Raw genomic sequence first — 14795 nt, forward strand, 5'->3', positions numbered from 1 at the left:
TGCCGCATCGGCTGAGCAAGATGTACAATGTTTATTTGTCCGGGCGGTGCTGTGACGCCGTTTGCTGGACCAACAACCAACGAAAGAGGAAGGTGGTGATAGAAGACTCCTGCGATGGGCGTTCATGTAGTCACAAAAATAGTGTGTTTGTGTGGAATGTGCTCGCGGCACAGGTTTCATGCTGCACATGAGAAACGACACCATAGTATAGTGCCTTTAAATTGAAAATACTTTCTGCCTGGAAGGCTTTCTCGTGTGGGTATTCGTTTTGTTGTCGTGTTAGTGTGGGCGTCTTGCCTTCCCACGCTTATATTCTGGCCTGCGTAAACGACATAACGACGACGCATACGACCTTTTAGGGGCATTTATTTTGGTTCTGCTCGGCTCACTTTCCGGACGGTAAGAACACGGAGGTCAGCCCATGCCCAAACTTCGTGTTGGATATCAGAGACAGATGAACTGAAAATGGTACATTGCGCGTGTGAATTTCGTAATTGGCGCAGCAACTTTTCTGTTACGGCAAATAAACACGACTGCACTGACTTGACGGGTTTTATTGTCCCGTGTTTTTCATTCACACGAGGGAGCCACATTCAAGTGCTCTTGGCCGCGCAAAAAAAAAAAAAAAAAAACACAGCATACAACTAGCGTGCGCAGAAACAGGACTGCGCACGCGTCAATGCCTCACTGGACTTTCTTTCTCGCGATTTGTTGGTGTTTGAACTGCTATAATTGCGCGAAGCTCACACTCAGGCTAAACGAGTAGCACATTCTTTTTTTTTTCCTAACCGAGGTGGTGCCCACTCCTGCGGTGTTGTACATGGATACGCAAATTATTGCGTGTTCTTTATTAAGGATAAGGGGGAAAATAATAATGCCCCAGTAACTGGCTGCACACGCGATATGAAACGTCATGCTTGTATCTCGTGCACAATAGAATGACACAGTAATTGGTTATGTTGATTAATGTCTCCGTTGCCAGTGTTAAATGCTGCTCATAGTTGCTTCGCGTCAAATTCTTACACATACACGTAGGGGCTAGAGCTTTCCCTGCGGCTAGCGTGCCGCGTGCAGAAATATAGGAAATAGCTTTATTGTACTCTTATCGATAGTGGTACGCTTAGAACACACTAGATTACAAAACAGGGTAAAAACGCAACGCGATGCATGGTGGTAGCGTCTTTCGTTAAAAAAAGAAAAGCATAGCGTACTAGGTTTCTATTATCTTTCAGACAGAGCCTAGCCCCGATCTTTCGTCTGACGAGCTCAGGAAAAAAAAGCAAGGGTAGGGAGGAGGGCAACTTGCAGTCATCTGTAGTTTTTTGTTTAATATGAGACGCTTCACTTAAATTCTCGCGTGAATGTTTTACTGTAGCTGTATCATACGCGTCTATAAGATTTGTACAAATCGTTTCAGGGACCCTTTAATGAATTAAAAACGTTTGGGGGGTTTTAGGTGCCAAAACCACGATCTGATTATGAGGCGCGCCATACCGTTGAACTCCGGATTAATTTTGACCACCTGGTGTTGTTCAGTAATGTGCACCTAAATTTAAATACACGGATGCTTTCTCATTTCGTCTCCATTGAAATTCGGCCACCATGCCCGGGATTTGATCCCCCAACTTCGTCCTTAGCGGCGCAACACCAAAGTCACTAAGCAACAATGGCGTGTCCCTTTAATGAATCAAACAGGTTTCTAAAAGCTTCGCCTTTCGTCTTGCTGTTTGCATCGCCAGCTGTTTATCGTTTATATGAAAAAAGGTTCTGTGTGGTTCTAAAATTGATTTTATGACGTGTTCTAAACAGCGACCCAAGAGTTTCCTCACCAGAGAGATGGAAGAGCGAAGACGTGACACTGAGTGCGAACGTCGGCCTCCTCGTTCAGATATTTACTTTGATTGACAATCACCATCTATGTTTTCTTTTCAGACTGTCGCACCTCAGAGACAAATCTTGGACCAGGAAGTTCGAATGCAATGCATCGCAACATCAAAGAGCGCGCGGTGTTAGAAATGAGGTACTGGTTATAGAAGACACTGTCGACGGTGTTTTTTATGTAACGCTACCAAAATACAGAAAAGACAGTTTACCGCAGTAAGGGCTGTGCAATACATGTTTATTCGTAACTCCATACTGAATCCTATGAGAAAAAAAAAAAAAAACAGGGATTCATGCATTTCCATGAGTCATGTAGGCTGCGTGGCAAACAAGGTCGTTTATTTCGAAACAAGTTTCAACACGTGTGTTCACTAAAGTGAGGGCAAAGCATGAAGTGGGACTCGCCTTCCGGGTAAACACGCAGGCAGCCACAAGCGTCCGGGGGAGGAGGGGGGGGGGGGGCGTCTCATTCACGAAACAACAGAACGAGGTACCATTCACCAGAGCACAGACGGTCTGCACTACGCGGACAACTCGTGCTACAAAGGAACGTGTGGTGATATGTACAGGGCAGAAACAGGGTGCACAACAAGCACATTCGCAGTACGCGCACAAGACGTCAGCTAACTTTGGGCCCTGAATAACCAGCATCGTTCAAACAAACATTGAAATAAAATCAACGCGGCTCACGGAAGCATTTCATCATTTATTGATTGCACCGGGTTTATGTTCCCCAGGCAAGCGGGATACATCGGATACCACGATTCAGGAGTCCGAATCAAGTGTGATCGCCCTGCGGGTTATTTAGGACGCAACCGAAATTTAAGTGCAGGAGTCTTCGCATACCGCCGACATTAGAATTCGGCCTCGTCGGCGGGCCAATCAAACACGCGATATTTTACTTAACATAAATGCGCCATTGCCCCTGAGCCACATTGGTGGGTCACGAGAATGCCCTGCATTTCCTTTGTCCTGCGCGAAGACTAATTTGCTATCAATTTCCATAGTGACCTTCTTTATCAATTTGCATTGTATAAAAGCTGAAAACATAGATCATACAATGAAGCAGAACAGCTTAAAAAGATTAGACTCGAATACTTTCTTTTGAACTTAAAGCGCGGTGCAACTAACTGTTCGCATCGATTGGCCAGACCACTGGAATTTCCATACAATTTGTGTTCAAACGTGACACAAAAGAGAGCACAGTAGTTGCATAGCTCCAAGAAACACGCAGGGCATGGAACTTCAGAACGCATTCTGGTTTAAGGAGTGAAAGGCTACACAGCCTGTGCGTATATTCCCAACTCAGATGCAGCACAGTCGCTGTGCTACGAAAACACCTAAGTTGGAAAAATACGTAAGCAAAGAAAGAATGTTTGTATTTGAAGCGACTCTCTCAGAACAAGAATTCATACACAGCTCTCGACGAATCCTGCTCCAATTCTACGCTGCATGTAGTCTTTGGTGCACATAACTACAGAAATCTTGCTTGAGGCTGTTTCCTAATGCAAACTGTAGCACAGACTAAAAGAACAAAATGTAACAACAAGTTCTTGCCTGTTGTTCTGAGCTCGTATACAGGGAACATATTCTTATTCTATAAATGTTCGCAATAGCAACTGCCGACCATATGTGGTGATGGACATTCTAGTAGTAAAGCCAGCCGGCAAATGGCATGTAATACTTATGAACGAAAAGGCCAGTGAATTCAAATTTGTCACCTGTTTATTTCTACTGCTGCAAAAACAAACGGACTGAATGAATTAATTAAAAGCTTTCGCAGCACAGTGAAACGACAAATGTATTCACATTCTGAAGCAGTGTCACACCTATCAGGTCATATTTGTCGCGATTTGGGATTTACATCACATGTCCAATTGTATATTAGGCGAGGGTAATGCTAGCTTTGAGCACAAAGAGAAATGGAAATTTTGCAGTCGTCTTTTTTTTCAGTGGCATTTTTCATTACCTTCTTCTTAGAGATTTTCTTAGGTTGTGGAGCTCAAAAAGTGAGCATGCTTAAGAATGCCCTTGACATTTGTAATATAGAACACACAATAATGCCCAATGTGATGTGAATACAACGGCTCAAACATAATGTCCCCTTGTTCTGCACGAATCGCTTTGTGCAGCACTTCAGCACCCTATTCACATCGCTGGGTGCAAATCAGTTTCCCGAACATCCCAAGAAGAGGGAAGCAGTGCGTGAAATGACGCTTGGTGATAAGGTCCATATACACTCTTAAGCAAAATTACACCCTTTTGCCACACAACAATAATCGTCATCTGTCTTGTCTGCATTTCCTTCCTTTAACGTGGCGAGCTTGGTACTTTCCAGTAACGAAGGGCATGCACGTTATCAGCATGCATAGCATTTCCGACCGGAAAGTAGCGGGCGCAGCATTTTCAATAAAGGAAAGGCAAGCAAGGCAGATGAAGATTATTGTTGTGTGGCAGAGCTACACCCCAAAGGGTGTAACTTTGCCTAAGAGTGTAGTTATGAAAGCGGGCAAAATGTCTACATAATGATGCGAGTTATTTTTCAACACTCACAGCATTCAGGGTAAATGAATGGTAGGTTATATCTCAAAAAAGACCCCAGTCACTGTTTCTGCTTCCTCGCCTTTTGAGTTAACATCGTTGAAAAACTCAGACATTGAAACACGCCAATTTGATTGTAAAGGCAACAGCACCGTACAGAGCAACAACATCTATATACAGCCCAACTTCTTCTTCGAAGCCAAATGTTTCGAGAGATTGGCTGTTCTATAATCTGGCTTTCGAAGAGGCCCTTCTTGAGGTATTGAAAAAGTGCAACTCCCTACAGTGCACCTCCCTTAGTGAGCGCTCAACTCGAGTGTCTTCTCAACAACACAGTGTTGTTAAGCAAAGGGCACTGCTGCTAAGACAACGTTATGCGACCAGCATGGCTTCCTGTGAAAACATAGCAGGCAAAGAGAAAACTATCTATTGATCCTGTAAACTGTAGAGAATCCTAAAGGCCTTGAGGCTCACTACAAAGTGACATGTGGCAGTAAACAAAAATATCATACCTTCATAGCGAAAAGGAATACTTGTGTTGCAAAATACCAAAAAACATCAACAGTACATGGCACAAACAATTTACACATTCCATCTCTGTTCTTCCGGGAACATGCTCTTCACGCAATATCTAACAGTATATATTTAAGAAACTGTACGATCGCACAACGGCCAATTATGCCATTATAAATATTACAATGTCAGCTGCATTTCACAACATCTTCAAGGTAACAATAAAATTCAAATGCCACTTACTTGAAGCAATACAGAACAATATCTAAGCAAGAAGCTTTAGTGCCAATTTAGCAGTAAATGCGAGAGACATGTGTTAGCATTACTTATTTCAGGCCTCGGATCATCGATTTAAATCACGTTCACCACATTGAAAAGTGTTGTTCAGGAGCTCACTCTATACACGTCCTCCCTCTTCAAGGAGGGAACTACAAGTGATGGTGGTCTGGAGAAGACCACCATCATACTTTTCTACACTTTCATACTCCTAACGCTAATGCATTAATAAATTCATAATGAATGTAACGTACTGGAAAAACTTCCTCAGCGGACACTAGACGGATACAAAAAGCCTCACCGACCACAACGACACACAGCCTACATAGGTGTTCGATGATCTTGACACGAATGCTTTCACAATCCCAAATGTCATAATGCCGGTGCAAACGTGCAACAAATTAAACACACATAAAACTAATGTTTTAACACCCAAAGGGACTAGCATATTTGAAGACCACAAGAAAAACAAACAACTCAAGAAGCCAGCGTCACACTTTCACACTTCACACGGCGGCACGCTAGGCGTCCACAGTTTTTGCTCATAGGTTCAGCCAAAAAGATTTCTTTCTGCTCAGTTTGGCCGTTTAGCTTCTAAATGCATTTCACAAACCTAGGCAGTCTAGAGAGGAATGGCACAAATCGAACATTTTGTCAGATAATGCAACTGGTAAAGTTTTGACACCCACATTACATTATGTGTCCAAAAAAGTAAGGTAGTGATATGCTTCCTCGGTAAATGGGCTTATACAATGCACACATACTGGGCAAACAACCTTGTCTGCTAAACCAGGTGGCAGTCAATGGCCAAAGCAAATTATAGAAAAGAATACACTAAAAAGTCCTTAGAGGACTTCTTCCACAGAGGCCTGTGCTGTTACTTCTTGAATTTGAATTTTTTATGATGTGCACGGCTATACGTTGCAAGCTGGATGAGCAGTCGCTCGGATAAGCAAGTACTGCACAAGATACTATCTTATTGGACTGTATTCCTTGATTAGGATACCAGGTCGATGTCAACCAGCGAGATTGTCAGCATAAGCGACAACAAAGCTCATGTTGCTTATGAGTGTATCGTGTGAGCACAGTCAATAAGGAAAGGATCAACGAGAAGCTCCGTCAGCTTTTCCCGAGAGACTATATACTCACATAAAAAACTAAGACAAATTGATAACTGTAAATAAAAGGAAGAACCGAGAACTAGAGAAAAAGTACGAAATAACGCTGCAACTTCAGGCACAGAACTTCTAAATGAAAGAAAATGCTTGGGTTGCTGGCCAAGTCAAAATTCAGAGTGATGTTTTGTGGCCCTAATGTAAAAGTTTGAGGGAATGATCTAGGAACGCAACTGTGACTCCTCAGGGGGAAGAGTGCTTAAGGCTCTTGCCAGGCCATTTATTAAACAGTCACCATACAGAACATGGAGAGACAATCAAATCGAAGATACAAGTTGGACTAGCAGGTATCTGATTGATTAACTGTTCAAATTATCAAAATGTCTGCTATAATCTATAGGACAAACCAGAAAATGTGAGAACTGTGCATGCATGTGCACTGCATACCTTTGTTTTTCAAGAAACGATGACAGGTTCACGTTCGTCTCGTTGTGAACACTCACCGGTAAAGGCCACAAAATATCACTTTGAATTTTTACTTGGCCAGCAACCCCAACATTTTATGTTACTTAGAAGTTCATTGCCTGAAGTTGCAACGTTCATTCGTACTTTTTCTCTAGTTCTCGGTTTGCCTTAAGGGTAAGAATTCAGGTGGTGTATCTGTACTGCCAGTAATAATTCGTCATGCACCTGACTGTGCTATAAGTGCAAACAAATGTTATATTACTGCCTGCATTTGAAGTGCAGCTAAGCCTCAGGTTTTTCATAAGCAGCCTTACCAAAATGTTACGCTCGTGGTTGCCAGCTACACATTCAGCAAAGTAGGAACGTTGCGAACGCATTTTAGAAGTGGCAAATGCGGCAAGTAAGCAAGCATTTTCTCAGACTACTTTGTATATTTTTATTTTATATTTGCCTTACCTGGTACTTGAGACGTATAATGTGGTCATTGTCCTCAATTCCACACTAATAGCAGTTGTCAAACATATGTTGCACTAAGAACAATAGTTATCTGGAATCATGCTCCAACATCTAAGCTATAATTGTTAAAGCAGAGCATTTCATAACACACCTATCTCTCAACCTAAGTAATCCAGTGCAACCTTCTGCAAGAGTAACACAACACCGTGCATGTGGAAATCTTTTGATCATATTAATGCGCCGCCATGCCATGATTGTAGTTGTGTGGAATAAAAAGTACCATGATTTGGCATCACATCACGTACATACTACAATAAAAGACACACAATACAATTCGTATGAGGGAAAATAACATGAGAAGGGACGGAACCCTGTCAACTTTGGTATTGTATGTCTCATGTGTACAGACAAGAAATGCAGACTATCACACTAGGAATAGCAATTGTGAATCTAGCAGCCGAACAAATGACAACACATTGATGCTGCAGAAATGTTCAGCCATATTGCACCATCAATGAAATCAGACTGTAGATGACGTCAACACAAGAGACACGATTTTCACATTTGTGTATAGCTAGGTTCGTGTAAAAAAAGTGAGATTAAAAGGAGAAGTGATCAAAGGGGTGTTCCTAGAAGTGTACGAAACATCTTTTTTTCTGGCTGCAGTGTTTTTCACGGATACCAAGCACCAAGCATGGGGATATTTTGTCACAACATTGGAACATAGAGTTGCTCGGCAGTAGGTGTACAGCATGAGTTACTGATGTCTACTAGCTAAATGCCTGATGTAACGGTGGCATACCACTTTGGTTTAGTGGCAAAGCATGCAAACTGCCTGCAGTACTTAAAAAAGAAATGTGCTCGTTCTTCGGTATGCCTTCACGGCCACTTTGAGTTGACATAAACCCCAGCCTTAGATGAACGGCTGATACATATCTGCATGCAATACAACAGTCTGAAAACTGAGCGTTCTTCTGGTGCCAACACGACTGGCTTGCACGTCGATGCAGTATTTACAATAGCGAAGTGGTTGGTGGAAAAGGATCGTAGCACACGCTTGTGAACATGTGACACGCTGCTAGCAACACTGTTGTCAAGAGTTCAGAGTTCATCCAAAAGATTTTGTTCCGCCAGTAAAAGCAGTCAAGTAATGCTAACAATGCATGCGCTCTGAGGAACTCCAGTATGCACCACATTCTACCGCATTCTTGCAGAGTATTAAAATCTCTGCGGTAGACCTCTCATGAACAATGAAGAAAACACTCTGAATATGTACAATGTGTTAGCTTCGGCCTTGGCTGCACCACAAGGATGTCGCGCAGAGATCTACAGTATTGTGGTCACGCAGCCGCGGTTTTCCAAACCACGGCAGCTCAGAACCGTGATGGCAGTGGACCGTACGGCCGGTACAGTCTCCTCGTCATTGTCTGCGAAGGCTTCAGGCGTGCCGGCAGGTGACAGTGGGTCCGCAGTGGGGGTTCCGCCCACTCTGTGGAACGAAGCAAAGAGGAAACGGTTTGACAGTGCGTTAGAGACATCGAAAAGAAAGAAATGTGAAAGGGCGCCGGCAGCCACCGTGAAGTACACTCAAGCCTATGTTCATTCCTAAATGTATATTATTATTTGTCGCTGCTGCAATTCAGTGATCGTTGGTGATCTAGGATTATTTTTTCTTTTGAGACATGGATCTGCTTTCTAGTGAATCCACGTTATGACTGAGTACGTTCATATCATTAATGATTCAGGCTAAGTACAATCATGCCATTAATGAAATGTCACCACATACATAAGTGGTTAAATAATATTCAGCTGCCAGTTTTATGGTCGCTGGCTGCGAAACACTTTTTTGTTATCAGACATATATTTTTGCTATTATATCCACTTTCGTACTGTCATATGCCTAAGTAATGCTCACTCGGTCTGATAGTTATGCTGGTTGAAAAAACTGCACAGGAAAGAAGGCGTGTTATTTAGTTAAATGTTTACTTGTTCCTTGGGAGCGCTCTTTCTTTTGGGAATGAAAGGGAAGCTTAAATTAAGTGCTTACACAATTTCTGTTCAAAGTGATAGTGTACAGGATATAACTGCACTACTGCAAAGAAACATACTAATAAAAGCGGATTTCCACCTCAGCCACGCTGTTAACAGTAACTTCGCCAAAGCTTTAAAAAAAATGTAAAGGTCGCAATGTTGTGCCTCTTCTAGAAAATTCGCATGATCCCAAAGTTAGTTTCTCTGTTCACGTAACTACCAGGTGTCTTATTTTTTATGCAGAAGCGTAACTGGCCAGCTCGTGAAATTGGCGGTATTTGTCTGAAGCCGCAAAGCAAGCGAACGAGGAAGGCGCCTGGGCCTGCGTGCTGGCTTCCGTTAGTCTGCAAATTTCGTCTGCCCATTTACTAACACTATGGCCAACGACAACACAGAAATTTGAGGATACAAATAATTAAGTGTCCTTCATACTCTCCTAAACTAACACTTTGAACACAAAGTCTGACAGGCGTACGCCTGAAATTGTGCTGCTGAGATGTTTGGTATTAATGAATGACGAAAAATATTATGAAGAACCAACCCCGCTTGCTATTCATGTATACGTTGAGCATGCATTCGAAGATGGTTTTTTGGCCACTGCATTGCACTCTGTCATGGAGGGTGCTGCCCCTTACCACCATGCCATACCCGTAAGCGGAAGTCAACCGGTACTTCGAGCGCCACTTCCTCAAGCAACGCGTTCGCAACCCCATGCAGTGCCTGCCACCGCCTGTGATCGCAGACGCCGCGACAAGAGGCGCAGCGTCTCAACGAAAGCACTAGCTGTCACGAGGGAAGAATGCGAGAACGCCCCCCTCATCACCGTGACACCACGCGGGACTTAATGGTATTATCTTTAAGGGGTACCATCAGATTGTTCCAGGGCACGCTTGCGCGTGGTTGCGTGCGGTCGCGTGCTGTCACGCGGGATTTATTTTGAAAGCAATCTGCGTTAGCTACGCAATCTAGGTGGGCCGACGGCTCATAGCTGTGCTCTCACTGCTCAGCTTGCGCTCAAGCGACAGAGAGCACGAAGGTCACTTCACTCGCTTCAGCTGCCGTGATTCCTCACGCCGGCGTTTTGACAGCGAGTATCCGCGCTCATTGAATGTGAAGTGTTCCTATTTGCCTGCGAGCGCGGGCACCATGCTAGGTAATTTAGATAGCAAGCGAATGCTCACAACGGGGCCTCCTACTCCGGAGGCTGCTGCGTATGGCGTGGCCGCGCGAGCCTGTCTTGAACACGAGCTGCGATGCGGACAGTGCAGGAGTCTAGGCGCACCGAGGGCGGATAGCGTAATGTACGCTATCGCACCCATACGCTTGCGAATCACCCGCGTTCACGAAGTGAAACGTCACTGCAACTTTTTTTAGAATGGACAGAATGTTTAAGTCACCTGTGACATGTAGCACAGGTATTCTCCTTCAGCTACATTCCTCGCAGAGCCGGACATTACTTGCACAAGAAATCAAAATGCATAATTGACTATTTAACAAAATTTGTCTAATCAACAATTTTACCAAATACTTTAGACACATATTGCAACTTACGAATTGCGGCCACTGAGCTTAAAGCACATCCACTTGGAAGGTATTTTTAAATACTACCGTTTTTATGATGGACGCCGTAAAATATGCAATAAAAAACGACTTTGTATCACGTACTTTTTTTTTCTGAAGAAAACATCTTTCTCTGTATTGAATCAAAAGAGGAAAAGAGAAAGTAAGGGCAGGAAGGACGCCAAAAGGTCCCTCAGAAGAGCGTCCCGTTTGCTACCTTACACGGCATCAACGGAAACGGTCTCTATAAACAGGAGCATTTCTAGAGCACACTGGAGCATTTCGTCACGCATTTTGGGAACAAGTACGTCAAAATTGGTGTCATCCCCATAATTAATTCCAAGTGAATATGCATTTAAAAGTGGCCGGCTAAGATTAGCAAAATGCATTATTGTCGCAAATTAGGCACATAAAAATCATTCAGCAAAATATTGCTCACCAGTCAATTATGCAATGCGGTTTCTTGTGGAAATGATATCCGTCTTTTAGAGTAATCCAGGTCAAGCAGCATAGTTATGCTAGAAGCCACAGGTGATATCTAAAACACACACACACACACACACACACACACACACACACACACACACACACACACACACACACACACACACACACACACACACACACACACACACACACACACACACACACACACACACACACACACACACACACACACACACACACACACACACACACACGCACGCACACACACACACACACACACACACACACACACACACACACACACACACACACACACACACACACACACACACACACACAATATTTACCTGCGAAGTCTGCATCCGTGGCAAAACCGTTATTCTGCATCTCCTCCGCGTTTGGGCGGGGGAACCCTTGCTCCCTATGAAAAGGACGAATGGACAAGGTTACGGTGACCATTAGGGAGATTAATCAGGATAAATTGCTTTGCGATGCACCACATACGCGTGTGCCTGCAACACCATTACTCTGGATGCCATTAAAAACGCTGCATCCAGAGAGGCGGGCGATTGTTCTTACACGTGTTTTCTTCTACAACAAAAAGTTCCATGCAAAGAAGAATAATACAAACAATACAACAGGCATCTTGTCTAACTAATGAAACAAGTTTGAGACCCTGTTAAGATACGGCCATCGCCTTGTCTGTATTGTTCAATCCCAGCCAGATGCGGCCGATCCAACCGTTCACCACACCTGTCTTGTCGCCATGTCCTGCTCTACCCCGTCGGCTAGCGTTACGATCGTGGGGGAGAGTACCATCTGGGTGACGCCTCACGACGGATGTCGGAGGAAGATTGACAGGCGCGTGATAACCTGACAGACCATGGAGGAAGGAAGAATATAGGAGGGAGCATTACGTCACGCAGCCAGCTTTGACAAGCGAGCGCTCCATGAAGCTACAGTGATGACCCAGCACGTGACCTCTTGCGTCGAGATCACGGAGCAAGAATCGATTCGCTGGTACGTTTGGTTCCCAGTAACTATGTTAGTAGCTTTTATTTGGTGCGTGTTTGTTCGGCTGCCCTGACGTGGCTGTGCCTGCCTAGCGGGAACACATAAACCAACCGCGCACTTTGACGTGCGATCACTTGTTGGACCACTAGGTTGGCTTCAATCGCGTTGCGATATGATCACTCCTATTTTTTTCTTTCCCCCATGTGACAGTCGCAAAGACGGAGCGTCTACCGCTTCTCCACAGGAACGGCACCGGGGCGCGCTCAGACGCGCTCATGACACAAGCAGTCGTACCTAAAGCTCCTGAATAAAATCAAAAGTGGAGCCATCCTTTGAAGATTGCCGCCATCCTCCTCCTCTACGCTTGCGGTTGACGCTCGACCCGCCCAGTGACCGAAGGTCGTCACGTGCTCTCGCGCAGTTTTTTCTTGCTTGTTTTGACGCGATAGCGTTAGAAACCAGTGTCACAGAAAATCCGGCGTCCAGCGTGGCACATCACCTTTGTAAACGGAAATTTCGAGCGGAAGTTTGAACCACGCATACCCAACCACTTCCTTCTCTACCGCCAAAATTGCTCAGACCTTGTCTCTCATTCTTTACAACGTTATTCCTCGGGAGTTTAAGAGCAGCAGCCCACAAACAAATGTAATGGAAGAAAACACTGGCAGCGCATGTCCTTTATGTTAGCTTTTCTCAGACTGAAATGCTAAAAGTGCGAAAGCATAAGAGGAGATTGACCCACGCAAGAGGCCGCGTTTCTGCCAGAAAGCTCGTCTTCGTGCATAGCGTCCGCAGCCAGTGTTTTGCGGTAAATGTTACGGTTACATAAGCTGCATTTGCCGGGAAGCATGAAAATCAGTAAAAGTCTTTGAATACTATCGCCTTCCACTCTGAAAGCCGAAGCTTAAGCGTCCTCCAAATTTTTTGCTCCCGCCGCCATCGCGGTGCCAAACATTGCGAGCGGCGCGTTCAGTTACCACGTTTCGCGCCTCCTTCGTGCTTTTGTGGCCTAGTTCCATATTCGCGATGCCACGCTGCTGTAGCTTTGGGTGAAAGCACAAATGAAAGGGATGGCAAGCCGCTATTCCGTATGCCATCTGGCAAGTTAGAGGGGGCGCGGACGAAAGTCTGCGTTCAAAGAATCAGCCGGGCTGATTTACAGCCAACGCAATGGTCTCGGCTCTGTGAGGTAAGCGAGCGATTTTTCGCTCATCACTAATCTCATGTGCTGCCACTTGTTGTATGCGGCTTCGTTAGATTTTCGCTCTCCCAAGTGCCGCATGTTGGCGCTGCGTTTATTTGCAACTTTCGTGCCCGATTTCAATCAAGTCGTCATCAAACGCACGTGCTTTTTGTCGACTCGGTCATACATCCTGTGACGTTGCCTTTTTTTGTCCTGAATGTATTCGAACAGGACATTTTGAGTGTATCGCCGTACGTTACGAAGCGGTGACGGTACATAAGCAAACCGGTGCGCCGATGACGTTCCGATCAATATAAGCCGTTATCGCTCCTTAGCGCTTTATCCAACCGCGTCGAACCGTTAGGAACCATGACCAAACGTACTCGGGTGGCGGCACCGCCGCGTGGACCGTACCTGGAAAGCGATCTTCGATGCCGACAAAGAGTGTCGACTACTGATATAGCTTCACGCTCTGTGTTCTCGCAGCTAACTTAGCGTCCGACACGCGCGGAGAACGCGGAGAGCGACTTCGGAGAGCGTCTGCTCGTTAAGCACTTCGTAGGGGGCGCCAAAGTGAACGTCGGCACAGGAGGAGGAGAGAGGAGATGACACTACTTTAATTCATTTAGGAATTTTAGTCCTACCATCTGGGTAGCGTCGCATCGCGGCAACTCACTGAGCTAAGGAGCACCAACGGCTCCCATTAGGATGCGAGCGAGCGCGCTGCCATGAAAAACAGAGGAGGCGATGATACGGCTCAAAGTAAAGACAGCAAACTTGAAGACCTGGGTCTCTTGAACAGCGAACAGCGAAGAAACGCGACGCAACAAACGCGCCGCGTTTCTGTTGTGTCATATGACATGATCAGACCGAAATGAGTTGCACTTTAGAGCGAAGCTGCTGTTCTTGTATCGAGTGTCGACGTCCCCGGCGTAACCGAGAGAACGAGCGCCGCAGATGAAACAGTGAACGCGGAGCGCTCCGGGAGATCAGAAAAGCGGCGAGAGCGAAGAGAGCGCGCAGAGGAAAGTGGAGGAGGAGGTTGCAGGAGAAGCGTGAGGCGGGAAGAGGAGGAAGAGGGTACGGTGAAAGCGAGAGAAGAAAGGCGTAGTGCCGCGCAAGACGCGCACTCCGGTGACAATGGCTACGAGGTGGCGCCAGAGTAGCGCGCGTCGTCTTGGAGGTCTGTCTGCGGCTGTGAATCGCGCCGACGCGCCACTCACGCGCTGCTTGTCGCTATATCCTGATTAGCGAAGCAGTCGTGCCACACTTCGCTCCGTTTGGAACGTGCCGCACCAGACAGATTGTCCGCA

At 45.3% G+C, this 14795-nt stretch overlaps 1 protein-coding gene across 1 annotated transcript in view; it reads right to left on the reverse strand.

The window, feature by feature from the left end:
• Window positions 1-2098: 2098 nt before the first annotated feature.
• The window catches only part of LOC126528372 (uncharacterized), a 336775-nt gene continuing 324078 nt past the window's right edge, over window positions 2099-14795 (reverse strand). Inside the window, exons 8-9 of the mRNA XM_050176266.2 lie at window positions 11633-11706; window positions 2099-8736 (exon numbers count right to left, since the gene is read on the reverse strand). Of these exons, the coding sequence (XP_050032223.1) occupies window positions 8621-8736; window positions 11633-11706 (190 nt within the window). The 3' untranslated portion in view covers window positions 2099-8620. The remainder of the gene's footprint in view (window positions 8737-11632; window positions 11707-14795) is intronic.

This window comes from Dermacentor andersoni, chromosome 9, assembly GCF_023375885.2.
Source record: "Dermacentor andersoni chromosome 9, qqDerAnde1_hic_scaffold, whole genome shotgun sequence".
Lineage (NCBI taxonomy): Eukaryota > Metazoa > Arthropoda > Arachnida > Ixodida > Ixodidae > Dermacentor > Dermacentor andersoni.